The 13618-nt window shown below is 36.8% G+C and overlaps 3 protein-coding genes across 5 annotated transcripts; 2 read left to right on the top strand and 1 right to left on the bottom strand.

Annotated features, from left to right (window-relative positions):
- Positions 1-493: 493 nt before the first annotated feature.
- On the bottom strand, positions 494-1030 carry LOC113733395 (uncharacterized). Its single transcript, XM_027259766.2, has one exon. The coding sequence runs from the start codon at positions 1028-1030 to the stop codon at positions 494-496; it is 537 nt and encodes a 178-aa protein (XP_027115567.2).
- An 844-nt stretch (positions 1031-1874) lies between these two features.
- On the top strand, positions 1875-8158 carry LOC113729949 (spermine synthase). Of its 3 annotated transcripts, none has more exons than XM_027254307.2 (11): positions 1875-2211; positions 3319-3542; positions 3643-3687; positions 4306-4382; positions 4490-4612; positions 5486-5590; positions 5672-5744; positions 6254-6325; positions 6768-6963; positions 7233-7362; positions 7827-8158. In XM_027254307.2, exons 2-11 carry the CDS (start codon positions 3350-3352, stop codon positions 7920-7922), a joined length of 1110 nt encoding a protein of 369 aa, XP_027110108.2. In that variant the 5' UTR covers positions 1875-2211; positions 3319-3349; the 3' UTR covers positions 7923-8158. The 3 variants fall into 3 exon arrangements, with proteins under 3 accessions (XP_027110108.2, XP_071934128.1, XP_071934129.1); XM_072078027.1 differs by having other exon boundaries at positions 1903-2211; positions 5696-5744; XM_072078028.1 differs by lacking the exon at positions 7233-7362 and having other exon boundaries at positions 1903-2211.
- A 2216-nt stretch (positions 8159-10374) lies between these two features.
- LOC113729950 (pentatricopeptide repeat-containing protein At3g49170, chloroplastic-like) lies at positions 10375-13097 on the top strand. Its single transcript, XM_027254308.2, has one exon. It carries the CDS (start codon positions 10406-10408, stop codon positions 12992-12994), a length of 2589 nt encoding a protein of 862 aa, XP_027110109.1. The 5' UTR covers positions 10375-10405; the 3' UTR covers positions 12995-13097.
- The last annotated feature ends 521 nt before the right edge of the window (positions 13098-13618 follow it).

A 13618-nucleotide genomic window follows, 5' to 3' on the forward strand; every position in this document is an offset into this window, starting at 1 on the left:
CCTATTTTGGTACCTCTACTTTTAAAGTAAGACTGCACTCGATCGTACCTTATATTTTTATTCTTTTTTTAAATAAGATATCTTGAACTCAATGAGTGTGTTTAGATAGAAGATTATTTGAAATAATTATTGTGATACTTTTTATAATATGATGTATATAAAATAAATTATAATTAAAAATTATATGTATAATGTAAGCATACAAAATTAAATTTTTTTTTGGCAAATCTTATACTTACCAAACATATAATTAATGAGTTTCATTCATCTGTGAATTACAGAAATTGAATTTGAACCTGATGATGCAGCACGAATGCTCACGGTAAGCACTACGCCAGGGACAAAGCAATAAATAAAGTAAAGAGTGAATTGCGCGAAATGTCACTAAACTATTTCAAAGTGCCGGTTCTGGTCACTAAACTTTTTTATTAGCGCGAAATGTCACCGAACTAGTAAATCTGTACCGTTTTGATCACTCCGTGTATTTATGCCGTCAGGAGAGACGGAAATCAACTTTTTGAGGGGCAAATTCGTCTGCACAGTCTTTTCTCAAAATGTTGAGGGGTAAAATGTTGGTAAACCACCCTTTCTCAAAATTTTTTATCAAATCCAATCCTGGGGTACCCATAAAAAATGGGGAATCAAATTCATTCTTCATTTTCTTCCATTTCTTCTCCTGTTCTTCCATTACCTTACTTTTCAGCCCCATCTTTTCTCTCTCGGCTTCCCTAGCTTTTTCCTTAGGCTTCAAGAATCTAATTGGGGAAGTCGAAGCCAAGCACTCGTCGACCAATTCATCAAATTCGGATTTTCTTCTGGGCCCACCATCTTTCTGATTCGAATCACCCGACCCAGTTCCTTTCTTGGTTGTTACCTTCGATCTCTTCAATGGCTGTGCTCCTTTGATTTTAGATTTCCCTTTTGCAGTTCCGCTGACTAAGCATCTTTGCAGAAATTGATAACTCAAAGACTCCAGACAAGCGTATGATGAGCCCAAAGATCTCATTTTTCTAGCCTCAGCTATTCGCATCATCCTTTTGCAGTTACAAAAGGTCCAATTTTCTGGCTCTAACGGCGGCGAAGGGGATGAGGAACGGCGATTTAGTTACCCGAGTCGAGGTTCTCTGAGGCAGCCGAAACCCCTTCCCATTCGGCAAAAAGTTTGCCGCTTCATAAAACCCCTCGCTTCAGTCCCTTCAAGCTTCAAAAACCCCTTGCTATTGAGGACCGAATATTTTAGGAATTCTGTAAATGCCCCAGTGCAAATACCTTCCTTCGCTTCAGCATACACAAAATTCCCTAATGTTAAAAAAAAAAGTGTGCCGTTTACAAAGCATAATTTATATTTCTCACGGAAATATAAGAGAGCAGAAGTGTTAGCAAAATAGTCTGGAAACTAAAAATATGTTAATTTCTTGAACTATCAATCTAAACATGAAAATAGTTGGTTTGATACGTGAACTTATTTTCACGGAAATCAACCTGTGAAATTGCTGGATATAACCACCCTTTCTCAAAATTTTACCAACATTCCAAAGCCCCACACTTAAACCTTTCACTTACCAGATGAAACTCTTCCCACTAAGGCTGTGCAGACGAATTTGCCCCTCAAAAAGTTGATTTCCGTCTCTCCTGACGGCACAAATACACGGAGTGATCAAAACGGTACAGATTTATTAGTTCAGTGACATTTCGCGCTAATAAAAAGATTTAGTGACCAGAGCCGGCACTTTGAAATAGTTTAATGACATTTCGCGCAATTTGCTCTAAAGTAAAAGTAGCGGCCCCCGGCCTGAATTGTTGAAACGTGGAATACAGGAGGGTATTGTGGCGCAGTATAAATAAATAATAGTACTACTGTACGCAGTAGCATCACCATCATCCATCCATCCAACTTACTTCCAGAATCGATTATCGAGTAAGTATCCGTCTGTCTACGCCATTTTCATCGTCCAAAATCCTTATTAAGAGGAAAAAGTCCAAATCCCGCTCGGTGACGACGACGCAACAGCACTGAAACTCCCCGCAAGCACTCTCTCTCTCTCTCTCTCTCTCTCTCTGTGCAGTATATAGAGAGAATAGATTCCTTCTTTCCTCAGGGGCACCAGAAGATATTTGTACAGATTTTTAGTTGAATAATATTTCAATAATTGCGTCTGCTTTGCCTTTGATATTCACATTTCGTCGCTGCCATCCAGCCATTACAATCAGGTACTTTTGTAATTTTTTTAGTCTTTCATAGCTTGCTCTCTCTCTCTCTGTTTGGACTGGTGGTATTTAAATTTGCCTATCCTTTTCCTTTTTTCTTTAAATGAAATTCGAGTGTCATGAGTTATTTTTATTTAGATGTTTTCTTCGTTTATATTCGGATGAATGGCTGTTCTTTGTTAAGCCCTCCCCGTTTTTCGTCTTTCTGTCACTTCTAAGCAAGTGTTCCAAGCTGTAATTCATAATCAAAACAGAGAAAATGAAGCTTCAGTCATTTGTGACCAATTTTAAATCGATTTAACTCTAGAATCAAGCATAGTTAACGGAGTAGCATTTAACTGCTTCACGCTTTATTTTCTCGGAGGAATAAGCGAATTTAATGATGACGGTTTTACTATTCCTTGCTCTATTCTCTATTTTTTCCTCCTCTCGTTATTGATCTGTAGAGCGCAACTTTCCTGATTTACTTCTGCGTGAATTTTACGCTGATTCCTAGAAATACATGAAGTGGAATATTTTTTCTGTTGCATGTGGGTTTTCCTTGATGGATGATGTTAATGCGGTGATGTTTCCAAAGTTTGCATAAAAAATAGGTAAAAGACTTAAAGAAATGAGAGAGATTAAAGTTCAGTAGATATTTTGTTCGATTTACATTCCATTTGAACGGTTGATTGGTAACATTTGGTTTATTGCGTCTGCGCTCCAGAACAAAAGTTTATATTATAGTTTATTTGCCTTTGACTTGAACTAGTCATGTGCATCTAGGCGTGTTTCGAAGACTCTTGCCAATTCCGTATATACGAATACTGTACATTCATTCCCATTGCAAGTAATTGGCTGGTAACTGCTGCAAAATTATTCAACTTGGGAAGTACCTTTTTATTTTTTTTTCAATGCACTTTGTTTGTTTGGTAAGCTTTCTTATGCTTAGTTTGTTAGACATTGCACAGTTTATTTGCATAATGAACATTCTGAAATGTAAATGCTCCACTAAGACATAGGTCTCAAAAACGATCTAGATATGGTGGCTATGCATGCTTTATTTTTCTGTTTCTTTTTAAATCTTTTTTGATATCATGGTATTTGATTGGATATCATGGTGGATATTAGAGACTGGAGGCGAAGAAGAAAAAGATAGTATATGGAGGGCCACGAAGGAAGAGGTTTGGGTTGCCAGAAGACTATGGATGAGAAGATTGATGCAACCAATGGTTCAGACAAGGCTGTCATCCCTTCTTGTTGCTTGAAAGCCAGGGCATCTGACCCTGAATGTGATGCCAAATGTCACGCAACAGTTGTTTCTGGATGGTTCTCTGGACATCAGACATCATCTGGTTATTACAAAATAGCTTGTTATCCTACTCTTTTTGAATGATTTTTGGTCAAAGTTGATGTTTTTTCTTGACTTTTTTTTCTTTTAATGTTGTTTTACAGAGAAAACTCCTATTCAGATGTACTTTAACAATCCAATGTGGCCAGGTGTGCGTTGCTTTTTCCCTACTTTCATATGATCTAGTAATATGCTTCTGCCTTTCTCTTTAGAGTATAATCTTGCATGCTAATTCCTTATTTTTTTTTCTTTTAATTTCATGAACTTATTCAGTACATGATCCAATGTCTTAACGTTAGATAATGCTTTCCGGATATACATACTCGATTGAAGTTTCATATTTACATACATTTGAAATGGCTTTTTCTCCCCAAAGTTTTTGCTGTATTTCAAGTGCTAAATATATTTATGCAGTTTGAATGCGTTTTAGCTCATCAAAAGTATTAGAAGCAAAGATTTTTTTTTCTGCTGAAGAAATTTGCTGATCAGGTGTCAAGGAAAAAGAAAGAAACAAGGGAATTAACCTATACATTTTCTTTCAGATTTAGTTGTTGCCTAACTACAGAAAAAGGATTGAGGGTATTAACAAAGAATGTATGATCAGTGTGCAATACTACCTAGTTGGAAGAGTGCTTGACTGCTTGTAAAACGAAAATGTAATGTGGAGTTTGAAGTTGGCTATCCCATGTCACAATGTAAATAGCATGTTACTAGTATTGTTGCTTGTTTTATGCGTGCAATTTGAATTTGTTTTTGTTTGCCCATAGGAGAAGCACATTCCCTCAGAGTGGAAAAGATTTTATTCAAGGAAAGATCAGAGTTTCAGGAGGTTTTGGTTTTCCAGGTTCAGGATCTTAAACTTTAGAGAGAAAAGTATTTATGTCGGACACTGTCATCTTTTTGTTGTACTCTTTATTGCCTAATTCCATATTTCTTTTTTAAATCTTGCAGTCCTCATCATACGGGAAAGTTCTTGTGCTAGATGGCATTGTTCAGTTGACTGAGAAAGACGAGTGTGCTTATCAGGAGATGATAGCTCATCTTCCTCTCTGTTCAATTAAATCCCCCAAAAATGTCTGTTGTTGTCGTCTATGGGTTTTCTTTTTTTCCCTTTCCCCACTATGACTGTACACTATTGGAGAATCACCACATACTTAGCTATCTGTTATTCTTGTCCTAAACTATGTATTATCTTAGGCAAAGGAAATGGCAGTGTTCTTTGAAATCCTTCAATGAAGTAGAATCACCACATGCTTAGTTATCTGTTATTCTTATCCTAAACTATGTATTATCTTTGGCAAAGGAAATGGCAATGTTCTTTGAAATCCTTCAATGAAGTAGTTATCTTCCTTCCAAACTTCCGTATGTTATCTTCCTTATTGGTCCTACATGTTTGTAAAGGTTGAGAATTGTGGTTGCTTGTCTGAAATTTACTTTTTGATTAGCTATTCAAATTTATATATCATGGTTTTACTACGCTTTAGTCAAACCGTGTATTAATCTACTATAACCATAGGATAGTGTGCCTTGTACTGCTGTTTGTGACTTTAGGCCCATAATTTTTCACATGTTTGTAATTTGAATAGTCCTGTAAATTGTCCATTTTCTTCCATGCAAATGTGGAGTCTAATACATTGGCAAGCATGGCCGGATAATTTTCTTTTTATAGATGATAGCTTCAAGGAGTATGGTGATAGATAGTAGCTTGTTATGTCATATGGTTTATTCTTGGGTGATGTCATATGGTTTTCTTTTGGTTGATTCCTAAATGTGAAATCTCTCCGTTCTTAGATAATAAAATAAAGAAATCTTAAACTTGTATGATTTAGTCCTTCAGGATGTGATCAGATATAGTCGCTATCTTTTTGCCTGCAAGTATGTTTTTTCTTCAATTTCGTATTGTTCCTACATTGTTCATTCTTGTCTAATTAAGTTTATAAAGCACAGGTTCTTGTGGTAGGTGGTGGTGATGGTGGTGTTCTCAGGGAAATTTCTCGTCACAGTTCTGTGAAGTTGATCGACATCTGTGAGATAGATAAGATGGTTATTGATGTAAGTTTAAAAGTGAATTCCGTTGATTTTGGAATGTATCATTAGTGATATTATTCTATTCCTATCAATTCTTGCTTGTAGGTTAGTAAGAAGTTTTTTCCACAGCTAGCTGTTGGTTTTGATGATCCTCGTGTGCATCTTCATGTTGGTGATGGTATGTCAAATGTTCCAATTTCTCCCTCTCTATTCTTTTCCTGTTGGTGGTAAACAAAAATTTCCAAGTTTAAAAGTGTTTTTTGTGGGCTCATTTTTCAAAAAATATCCCCCGGATCACTGATGTAGCTTTTTTTTTTTTTTTTCATTGTAAAAACTGGATAAATGGTATCAATTGAATAAACAAAAGACATACAGTAAGTCTGAACCTTGCAACATGTCTTCCTGTTGCTCAGATTTCTGGTGCCCCTTTTGCATATGCACTTTTAGTGGTGTATTACACATGTTTCTTCAGCATCTGGGTACATGGTATCTACTTGAACGTCAAAAGTTCTACCCATGATGAGTTTGGTTTATAGACTTTACTTGATATGCCTACTGATCTAAGTAAGGAGATCCCCTTATTTCATCGTGGTCGCATTGATTTGTTCATGTAGGATAAAACATGCTTTTCGTCCAGCTTTGTATTTTTACTGTCTTGTTAAGGTTATTTTTTTCTGATATTTACAGCTGCTGAGTTTCTAAGGAGTGCACCTGAAGGGAAGTACGATGCTATTATTGTTGACTCATCGGACCCTGTAGGTATGACCCCCTTTTTTTTCGGTTTTATGCAACATCAGTATTAATGTCTCTTTGAGTATATATTATTATATTTTTCAGGAAACTATTTATTCTCCGTTGAGTTTTGGTTATCTGTTTCCTTTGTTGTCTGCAAAAGATTAGGGAACAATTTTGAGGTATCAAGTTGTTGGATATATTATCGTTTATCTTTGCGTATACATGAAAGTGGCTTTGTTGCTCATATATGCCCTTCAGATGTGGCACTGACAACCTCTCTCTGTGCTGGGTACCCCTTTTCATTTCTTATATCCGAGTATTTGGATGGTTATGCAAGCACAACGCCTTGCCCTGCGCATAAAAGCTTTGTTTCTGTTTATGTCGGAACTCATCCACTTTTTTTTTTTTTTTCTTCTTGGTAAAGTTTGGGAGAAATAGAAGACAAAATCTAACTCTCTGGTTGCAGGACCTGCTCAAGAACTTGTAGAGAGACCATTCTTTCAGACAATTGCAAAAGCACTAAGGCCTGGTGGGGTTCTTTGTAATATGGCAGAAAGTATGTGGCTTCATACGCATCTTATACAGGATATGATATCTATATGTCGAGAAACATTCAAGGGTGCTGTTCATTATGCATGGACGAGTGTTCCTACTTATCCAAGGTAATACTTGTGAAAAATTGTGCAGAATTTTCTGTTGCTGCAAATTCTCTAGACATTTATTGAGTTAGCTCTTCCTTTATTTGCTAATTAAGCGTCCCTTAATGTTGCCACCGGTGTAATCATATCGTTTTTCTTTTTTGCTTATTTCTTGATACCCCTGGATTTCCCTATTTCGCCCTTGTGTCTCCATTTGAGGGGAGGAAATCTGGGAGTTTCTTGACCTGCTGACATTCCAAGAAAATATTTAAGGAACTGTACTTGTTGTGCAGTGGTGTCATTGGATTTCTGATATGCTCAACTGAGGGGCCCCCAGTAGATTTTCTACATCCTATCAATCCCATTGAGAAGTTAGAGGGGGCAGTACAGCATCAAAGAGAACTTAAATTTTACAATTCAGAGGTAGTTCATTTTTATTTGCCATCCCTCACTATACTTCTCGTTTGGTGCCTACTTAACTGGATCTTGCTGCATTCTAATGAGTTTGCATAAATTGATTAAGTAAATGTATTTTCAGATGTTAAAGTCTAATTTGTAGAGTTTCTTAAACCTAAAAAGGCATTAGGTTATCTTCACCAATTGGGGGAGTAGTTTGGTTGAGATGGGACTGAAGGTCTTTGAACCAGCCCCATCCACACTGGCCATAGACAGGTTTAAGAACTGTCTTTGCCTGTGGTCTTGAACTTAGGCTTTCTTGAGGTTCTTGGCTTTGATCAACTTCCCTTTTTGCCAACTGCGGCCTGGTAGTCATCATTGCCAAATCTTCTGTTTTATTTTTTCCAATAAAGTTAGAGTTCACCAAACCTTAAGCTTGGGTGAGTAGTACCGTCTCTCTCTCTCTCTCATGAGCTGCTCGTTTTTGACAGATCCATAAAGCAGCCTTTGCCTTGCCATCTTTTGTCAAGAGGGAACTTAGCTGTCTCCGTGATATCAAACTGCAGGAGCGCCAGTGGCTTGGTTGATCTTTTATCATTAGTTATTGCTTCTGTGGTGGCTTCAGATACGATTATTCATGATGCTGCAATTAGTTCATCGAGTTGTTGAGAAAGTTCCACTAGTATGGCCATTTAAATCACCATAATATAATGAAGGGTTTGATCTTCAAGATTGTTGATGTTAATTCCTAAGAGATCTCGATTAATCGACAGAACTTTCTATTATATACCAAGGATGGTTGTGAACTGGAGCATTAACCTCATTTTAAGCATTCCTGTCTAGATAAAAGATGCAATGCATGATGTACCTTTAACAGCTGCATTATCCGTTTAGAAGTTTGATGAGAAGAGGAATAATAACGTAGGTGCAGGTCGGGGTCGCCTGGCAGCTTCCTCCGCTAGGTAATCTAGATAGCTTAACGATTTTTATTTTTGTTGTTATTATTATACATTTGGGGTGAGTAACAACTGGAGGATTGCACACCGTGTGTTGCTCTTGAAATCAAAGCGTATGTACGATGTTTTTATATTAGGATAATTTCAGACTGACAGTCTCACTCACCTCCCCTGAACTTTGCAAAATATCAGATACCTCTCTTGTCAGATTATTGGGTCCTATTTGTGATATCATTGATGAAGAATTGACAGATATACCCTCATAACTTATGATATATTTTGAAGCTATTTTGACAGAATTAGTTAAATGAGAAATAGAGATATAACTTTTGATATAACTTATGATATATCTTCTATTCAACTTTACACTTTTTATTCGTAGTACAATCACCAATGAAGAGTTTAGCACTAGTGTTACCTTTCTCTAAAGTCATGTATTTTATGTTTTTTTATTTGTAAGACAATTATCTAGTGTAACTCATTACTTATATTTAGATAAATTTGGTTTTCAAAAATTCAATGACATAAATTGTATATTACATCATCTCATAAAGTGATGCGACACAATTTGGGTTATTGAATTTTTTGAAAATCGGATCTACCTAAGTTCTGGTATTCAAACGAAGCTTGTTGAATAAATTTGACTAACTATAGTGTGAATTAATTTTTTTAAAAAAAAATTCTCAACTAAAGTATGTGGCACTAAATGAAATGAAGTATCTTGCTACTTCATTTCATTTTTCACAGAGAAAATCGCAAAAAGAGTTATTAAACTATTGAGAATTTGGTCGTTTGATCGTTACACTATTTATTTAACTGCAATTGCCATTCACTCAATAAACCAAATAGTGAAAAATTTTTTGTGACTTAACTAGTAAAAATTTATACTTTTAATCACTCAAATAATATTTTTTTTATGACTTAACTAATAAAAATTTTTACTTTTAATCACTCAAATTATAAAACTATACATTTTTTTATATCACCAGAAGTATGTTTCAATTAATTGAATGATCATATTAGCTAAATAAATGTCTAATAGCTAAAACAAAAAAATATAAATAGCATTGTAACATTGCTTGAAGAAGCCATCTGCATTTGTCTCTATCTGGTTCAACTTATTACTTCTTTTTTTTGCTTTTGCTTTAGCTCAAGTTGTGGATAAGCAAAAAGGGCATATGTGGAACACAAATATCATCTCACTCCTCAAAATATTTTTTTAATGCTTATTTTTCTGACATGGGCTGATCTTGTTACTCCAACTATAAGTTTAGGGGAGGTATCTGATATTTTGCAAAGTTCAGGGGAGGTGAGTGAAACTGTTAGAAACCTCAGGGGAGGTTTCTGTGAGGTTTCTGAAATTATCCCTTTTATATTTTGATCTCGGCAGGAAGTCGGGTTTGTTTGGATAGAGTATTAGTTGTTCTAATTATTGTAGTATTTTTTTGTAATGTAATGTATGTAAGATAAAAATATAGTTGAAAATATAAAAATGTGAATTAAAAAATGTATTTATGATACAAACGAAATATTATTTGAAATAAAAAATATCCAAACAAATTATTAGCACGTCGTTAAGGGTTTGTTTCTTTTGTTTGGTGAGAAAAAGTTTGGATGATTTTGGTTCAAATCATCATTATAGATTAGATGTTTGTACGAAAAATGTTTTTTGAACCATAAATCATCAATCATCCACTGACATAGCAATAGAATTTGAATACATAATTTTTTTTTGTAAAAGTGATTCGTTCTAATCAATTAAGTTATAAAGTTGTTGGTACTTTTAAGTTTAATTTTGTTGTTATAACACAAAAGTAAAACTCTTCTTTGAAAAATTTATTAGATTTAAAAAATAAATTAATCTTATATATACTTTCTTGTCACGCATGAGTTTTTTTTTTTTTTTTTTATACCTATCACGCAAGAGATTTTAATGACGATGACGTGTGAGTGTAGAGAGAAATTTTAATGATGATGTGTTAGTGTACAAAAAGTAATCTTTACAAAATACAGAAGGAAAAAAAAGAAAAAAAAAGAGGGAAAAGAGTCACCGAACGCACTAAAACCTTCTTATTAAATTTTAACAAAAGAAAAGATGCGGGCGTTAAAAGATCATGACAAGTCTATCTTCTCCCTCTCCCGCCAAGCTCTTTCCTCTTCAATCGCCCATACGCAGACCCAGGACCCCCCCTTCTCACCAGAGCCTCTCCCCAACTCATCACCGCAAGACAAAACCCAAATTTGAAACTCTCAAGGACAATCTAATCCGCCATGCAGATGCCGGCGACATCAAAAGAGCAATCTCCACCCTGGATTTTATGGCCCGAAATGGCCTTACCCCTGACCTCACATCCTACTCCGTACTCCTCAAATTCTGCATCCGGACCCGAAACTTCCATCTCGGGAAGCTTATTCACTCTAAGATCCTCGACTCAAAGCTCCAACTCGACTCCATTGTGCTCAATTCCCTCATTAGCCTCTACTCCAAGAACGGCGATTGGTTAACTGCTCGAAACATATTTGAAACTATGGGTGAGAAGAGAGACTTGGTTTCTTGGAGCGCTATTATTTCCTGCTTTGCGCATAGTAATATGGAACTAGAAGCCATTTTTACCTTCTTTGATATGATCGAACATGGAGAGCATCCGAACCAATTTTGCTTCTCGGCTGCAATCCAGGCATGTTCAAATGTTAAATATGCTTCAATTGGGCTAGTGATCTTCGGGATTGTGATAAAATCAGGGTATTTCGGTTCAGATGTGTGTGTGGGGTGTGCATTGATTGATTTGTTTTCCAAAGGGTTTCATGATTTGAACCTTGCTAAGAAAGTGTTTGACCAAATGCCCCTGAAGAATTCTGTTTCGTGGACACTTATGATTACTAGATTTTCTCAAATCAGCGATCCTACAAGTGCGGTTCAGCTATTCTTGGAGATGGTGTTGACTGGATTTGTGCCCGACAAGTTCACTTTTAGTAGTGTTTTATCAGCTTGTGCTGAGCTGGAGTGGTTATCGTTTGGGCAACAATTGCACTCTTCTGCGCTCAAGTCTGGCCTTTCATCAGATGTCTGTGTTGGTTGTAGTCTAGTGGACATGTATGCCAAAAGCACTGCAGATGGATCTATGAGTGACTCGAGGAAGGTTTTTGACCGGATGCCGGTTCACAATGTTATGTCTTGGACAGCAATTATCACAGGTTATGTCCAGGGTGGAGGCGATGACTGGGAAGCCATAAATTTGTATCGCATGATGGTGGAGGAGGGTTCAGTAAAACCCAATCATTTTACTTTTTCTGCTCTATTGAAGGCATGTGGAAATCTTACTAGTTTGGGTATGGGTAAGATAGTTTACGGCCATGCAGTGAAGTTAGGTCTAGCGTATTTTGACTGTGTGGGAAATGCTTTAATTAGCTTGTATGCCAGATGTGATAAGCTGGAAGATGCTCGGAGAGCATTTGAAGTTCTATTTCAGAAGAATTTGGTTTCTTTTAATACAATTGTTGATGCTTATGCTAAGAATTTGAAATCTGATGAGGCTTTCGAGTTTTTTAGTGGAATTGAAGATTCTGGAGTTGTGGTTGATGCTTTTACGTATGCCAGTCTCTTGAGTGGAGCAGCAATCGTAGGTGCAGTTGGCAAGGGTGAGCAAATTCATGCTCGATTGCTCAAGGCAGGTTTTGAGTCTAACGAGTGCATTTGTAATTCACTGATCTCCATGTATTCCAGGTGTGGTAACATTGAAGCTGCTTCCCAGGTTTTCGGGGACATGTCAGATCAGAGTATCATCTCATGGACTGCTATGATCACAGGGTTCGCAAAACATGGTTTCGCAGAAAGAGCCTTAGAATTGTTCACTGCAATGCTTTCTGCTGGCATCAAACCCAATGAGGTCACATATGTTGCAGTTTTATCAGCTTGCAGCCATGCTGGCATGACAGACGAGGGATGGAAATACTTCCATTCTATGTCAGAAGAGCATGGTATAAGTCCAAGGATGGAACATTATGCATGCATGGTTGATCTATTAGGTCGATCTGGTTTTCTTGACAGAGCTGTTGAGCTCATAAAGTCAATGCCTTTTGTTGCTGATGCTTTAGTCTGGCGGACATTGCTCGGGGCTTGCCAAGTTCATGGAAATGTAGAATTAGGAAAACATGCAGCAGAAATGATCCATGAGCAGGATCCAGACGATCCGGCAGCACGTGTCTTACTATCAAACTTGTATGCTTCCGGTGGTCAATGGGAAAAGGTAGCAAATATCAGGAAAGGAATGAGAGCAAGAAATTTGGTAAAGGAAGCAGGTTGTAGCTGGATAGAGGCAGAGAATAAGGTGCACAAGTTTTATGTAGGTGATACCGAACATCCACAAGCTAAGGAAATCTATAAAGAACTAGATCGATTGGCTGTCAAAATAAAGGAGATGGGTTATGTACCAAATACCAACTTTGTTCTTCATGAAGCTGAGGAAGAACAGAAGGAACAATATCTATTCCAACACAGTGAGAAATTAGCCGTGGCATTTGGCCTTATAAGCACGTTCCACCCAAAGCCAATTAGGATATTTAAAAATCTCCGAGTATGTGGAGATTGTCATTCTGCATTGAAATATATATCACTGGCCACTGGAAGAGAAATAGTGGTTAGGGATTCAAACCGGTTCCACCATATCAACAATGGCATATGCTCCTGCAACGATTACTGGTGAATTATTTATGTACATGTACTGCTTGTCTGCTACCATAGGCGGGTCTTGTGATGAAGAAAGATAAGATATTTTTCATATTTATCCATCCACTTTTTTTTTTCCACTACTCGTATGCTCTAATTTATACCTTCTTCATTTCTTGTTTACTTGGGTATTTCAAGTTTGAAGAGCTACTTTTATCTGTAATCTGGGTTCGACTCTCAGAACTCCGCTTTTTCTTCGTTATTGTCACCCTGTAGAAAAGTATTCCAACTTCGTCAATATTCTCAAGTCACGACTTAATTAGGAGGAAGGAACCCAGGTTCCTCAAAAACTCTCATAGTCCCTCTCTGCGCATGTATCTCTACTTCCGCACTTCATCACCCCACTTTGCGCACTGTTTTATGAGCTTTTGTGTGCAACTCTCCTTTATTTTATAGTTTTAGAATTTGTGTCAGTGCTGAGAGTGAGTTCTAATAAGGAATAGGAACCGAATGCCTCCCTGCAGATGAATTGAAGAAGAAGGATCACATTGTCTCAACAATCAATTCAGAAAAGTTAAACGGTTCACATGGAACAAGCCACCTCCAGGTGATCGAGGAACTTCCCCATTGCAAACAACCGCACCTGTTACTCAAAAGGATG

Source organism: Coffea arabica, chromosome 2e (genome assembly GCF_036785885.1).
Source record: "Coffea arabica cultivar ET-39 chromosome 2e, Coffea Arabica ET-39 HiFi, whole genome shotgun sequence".
NCBI lineage: Eukaryota > Viridiplantae > Streptophyta > Magnoliopsida > Gentianales > Rubiaceae > Coffea > Coffea arabica.

Excerpts from the sequence above, each read along its gene's own strand:
- LOC113733395 (XM_027259766.2), bottom strand. The coding sequence starts at position 1,030 with ATGCGAATAGCTGAGGCTAGAAAAATGAGATCTTTGGGCTCATCATAC.
- LOC113729949 (XM_027254307.2), top strand. The coding sequence starts at position 3,350 with ATGGAGGGCCACGAAGGAAGAGGTTTGGGTTGCCAGAAGACTATGGAT. Across the intron at positions 3,543-3,642 it reads TGGACATCAGACATCATCTG|AGAAAACTCCTATTCAGATG; the intron begins GTTATTACAAAA and ends GTTGTTTTACAG. Across the intron at positions 5,591-5,671 it reads TAGATAAGATGGTTATTGAT|GTTAGTAAGAAGTTTTTTCC; the intron begins GTAAGTTTAAAA and ends TCTTGCTTGTAG.
- LOC113729950 (XM_027254308.2), top strand. The coding sequence starts at position 10,406 with ATGACAAGTCTATCTTCTCCCTCTCCCGCCAAGCTCTTTCCTCTTCAA.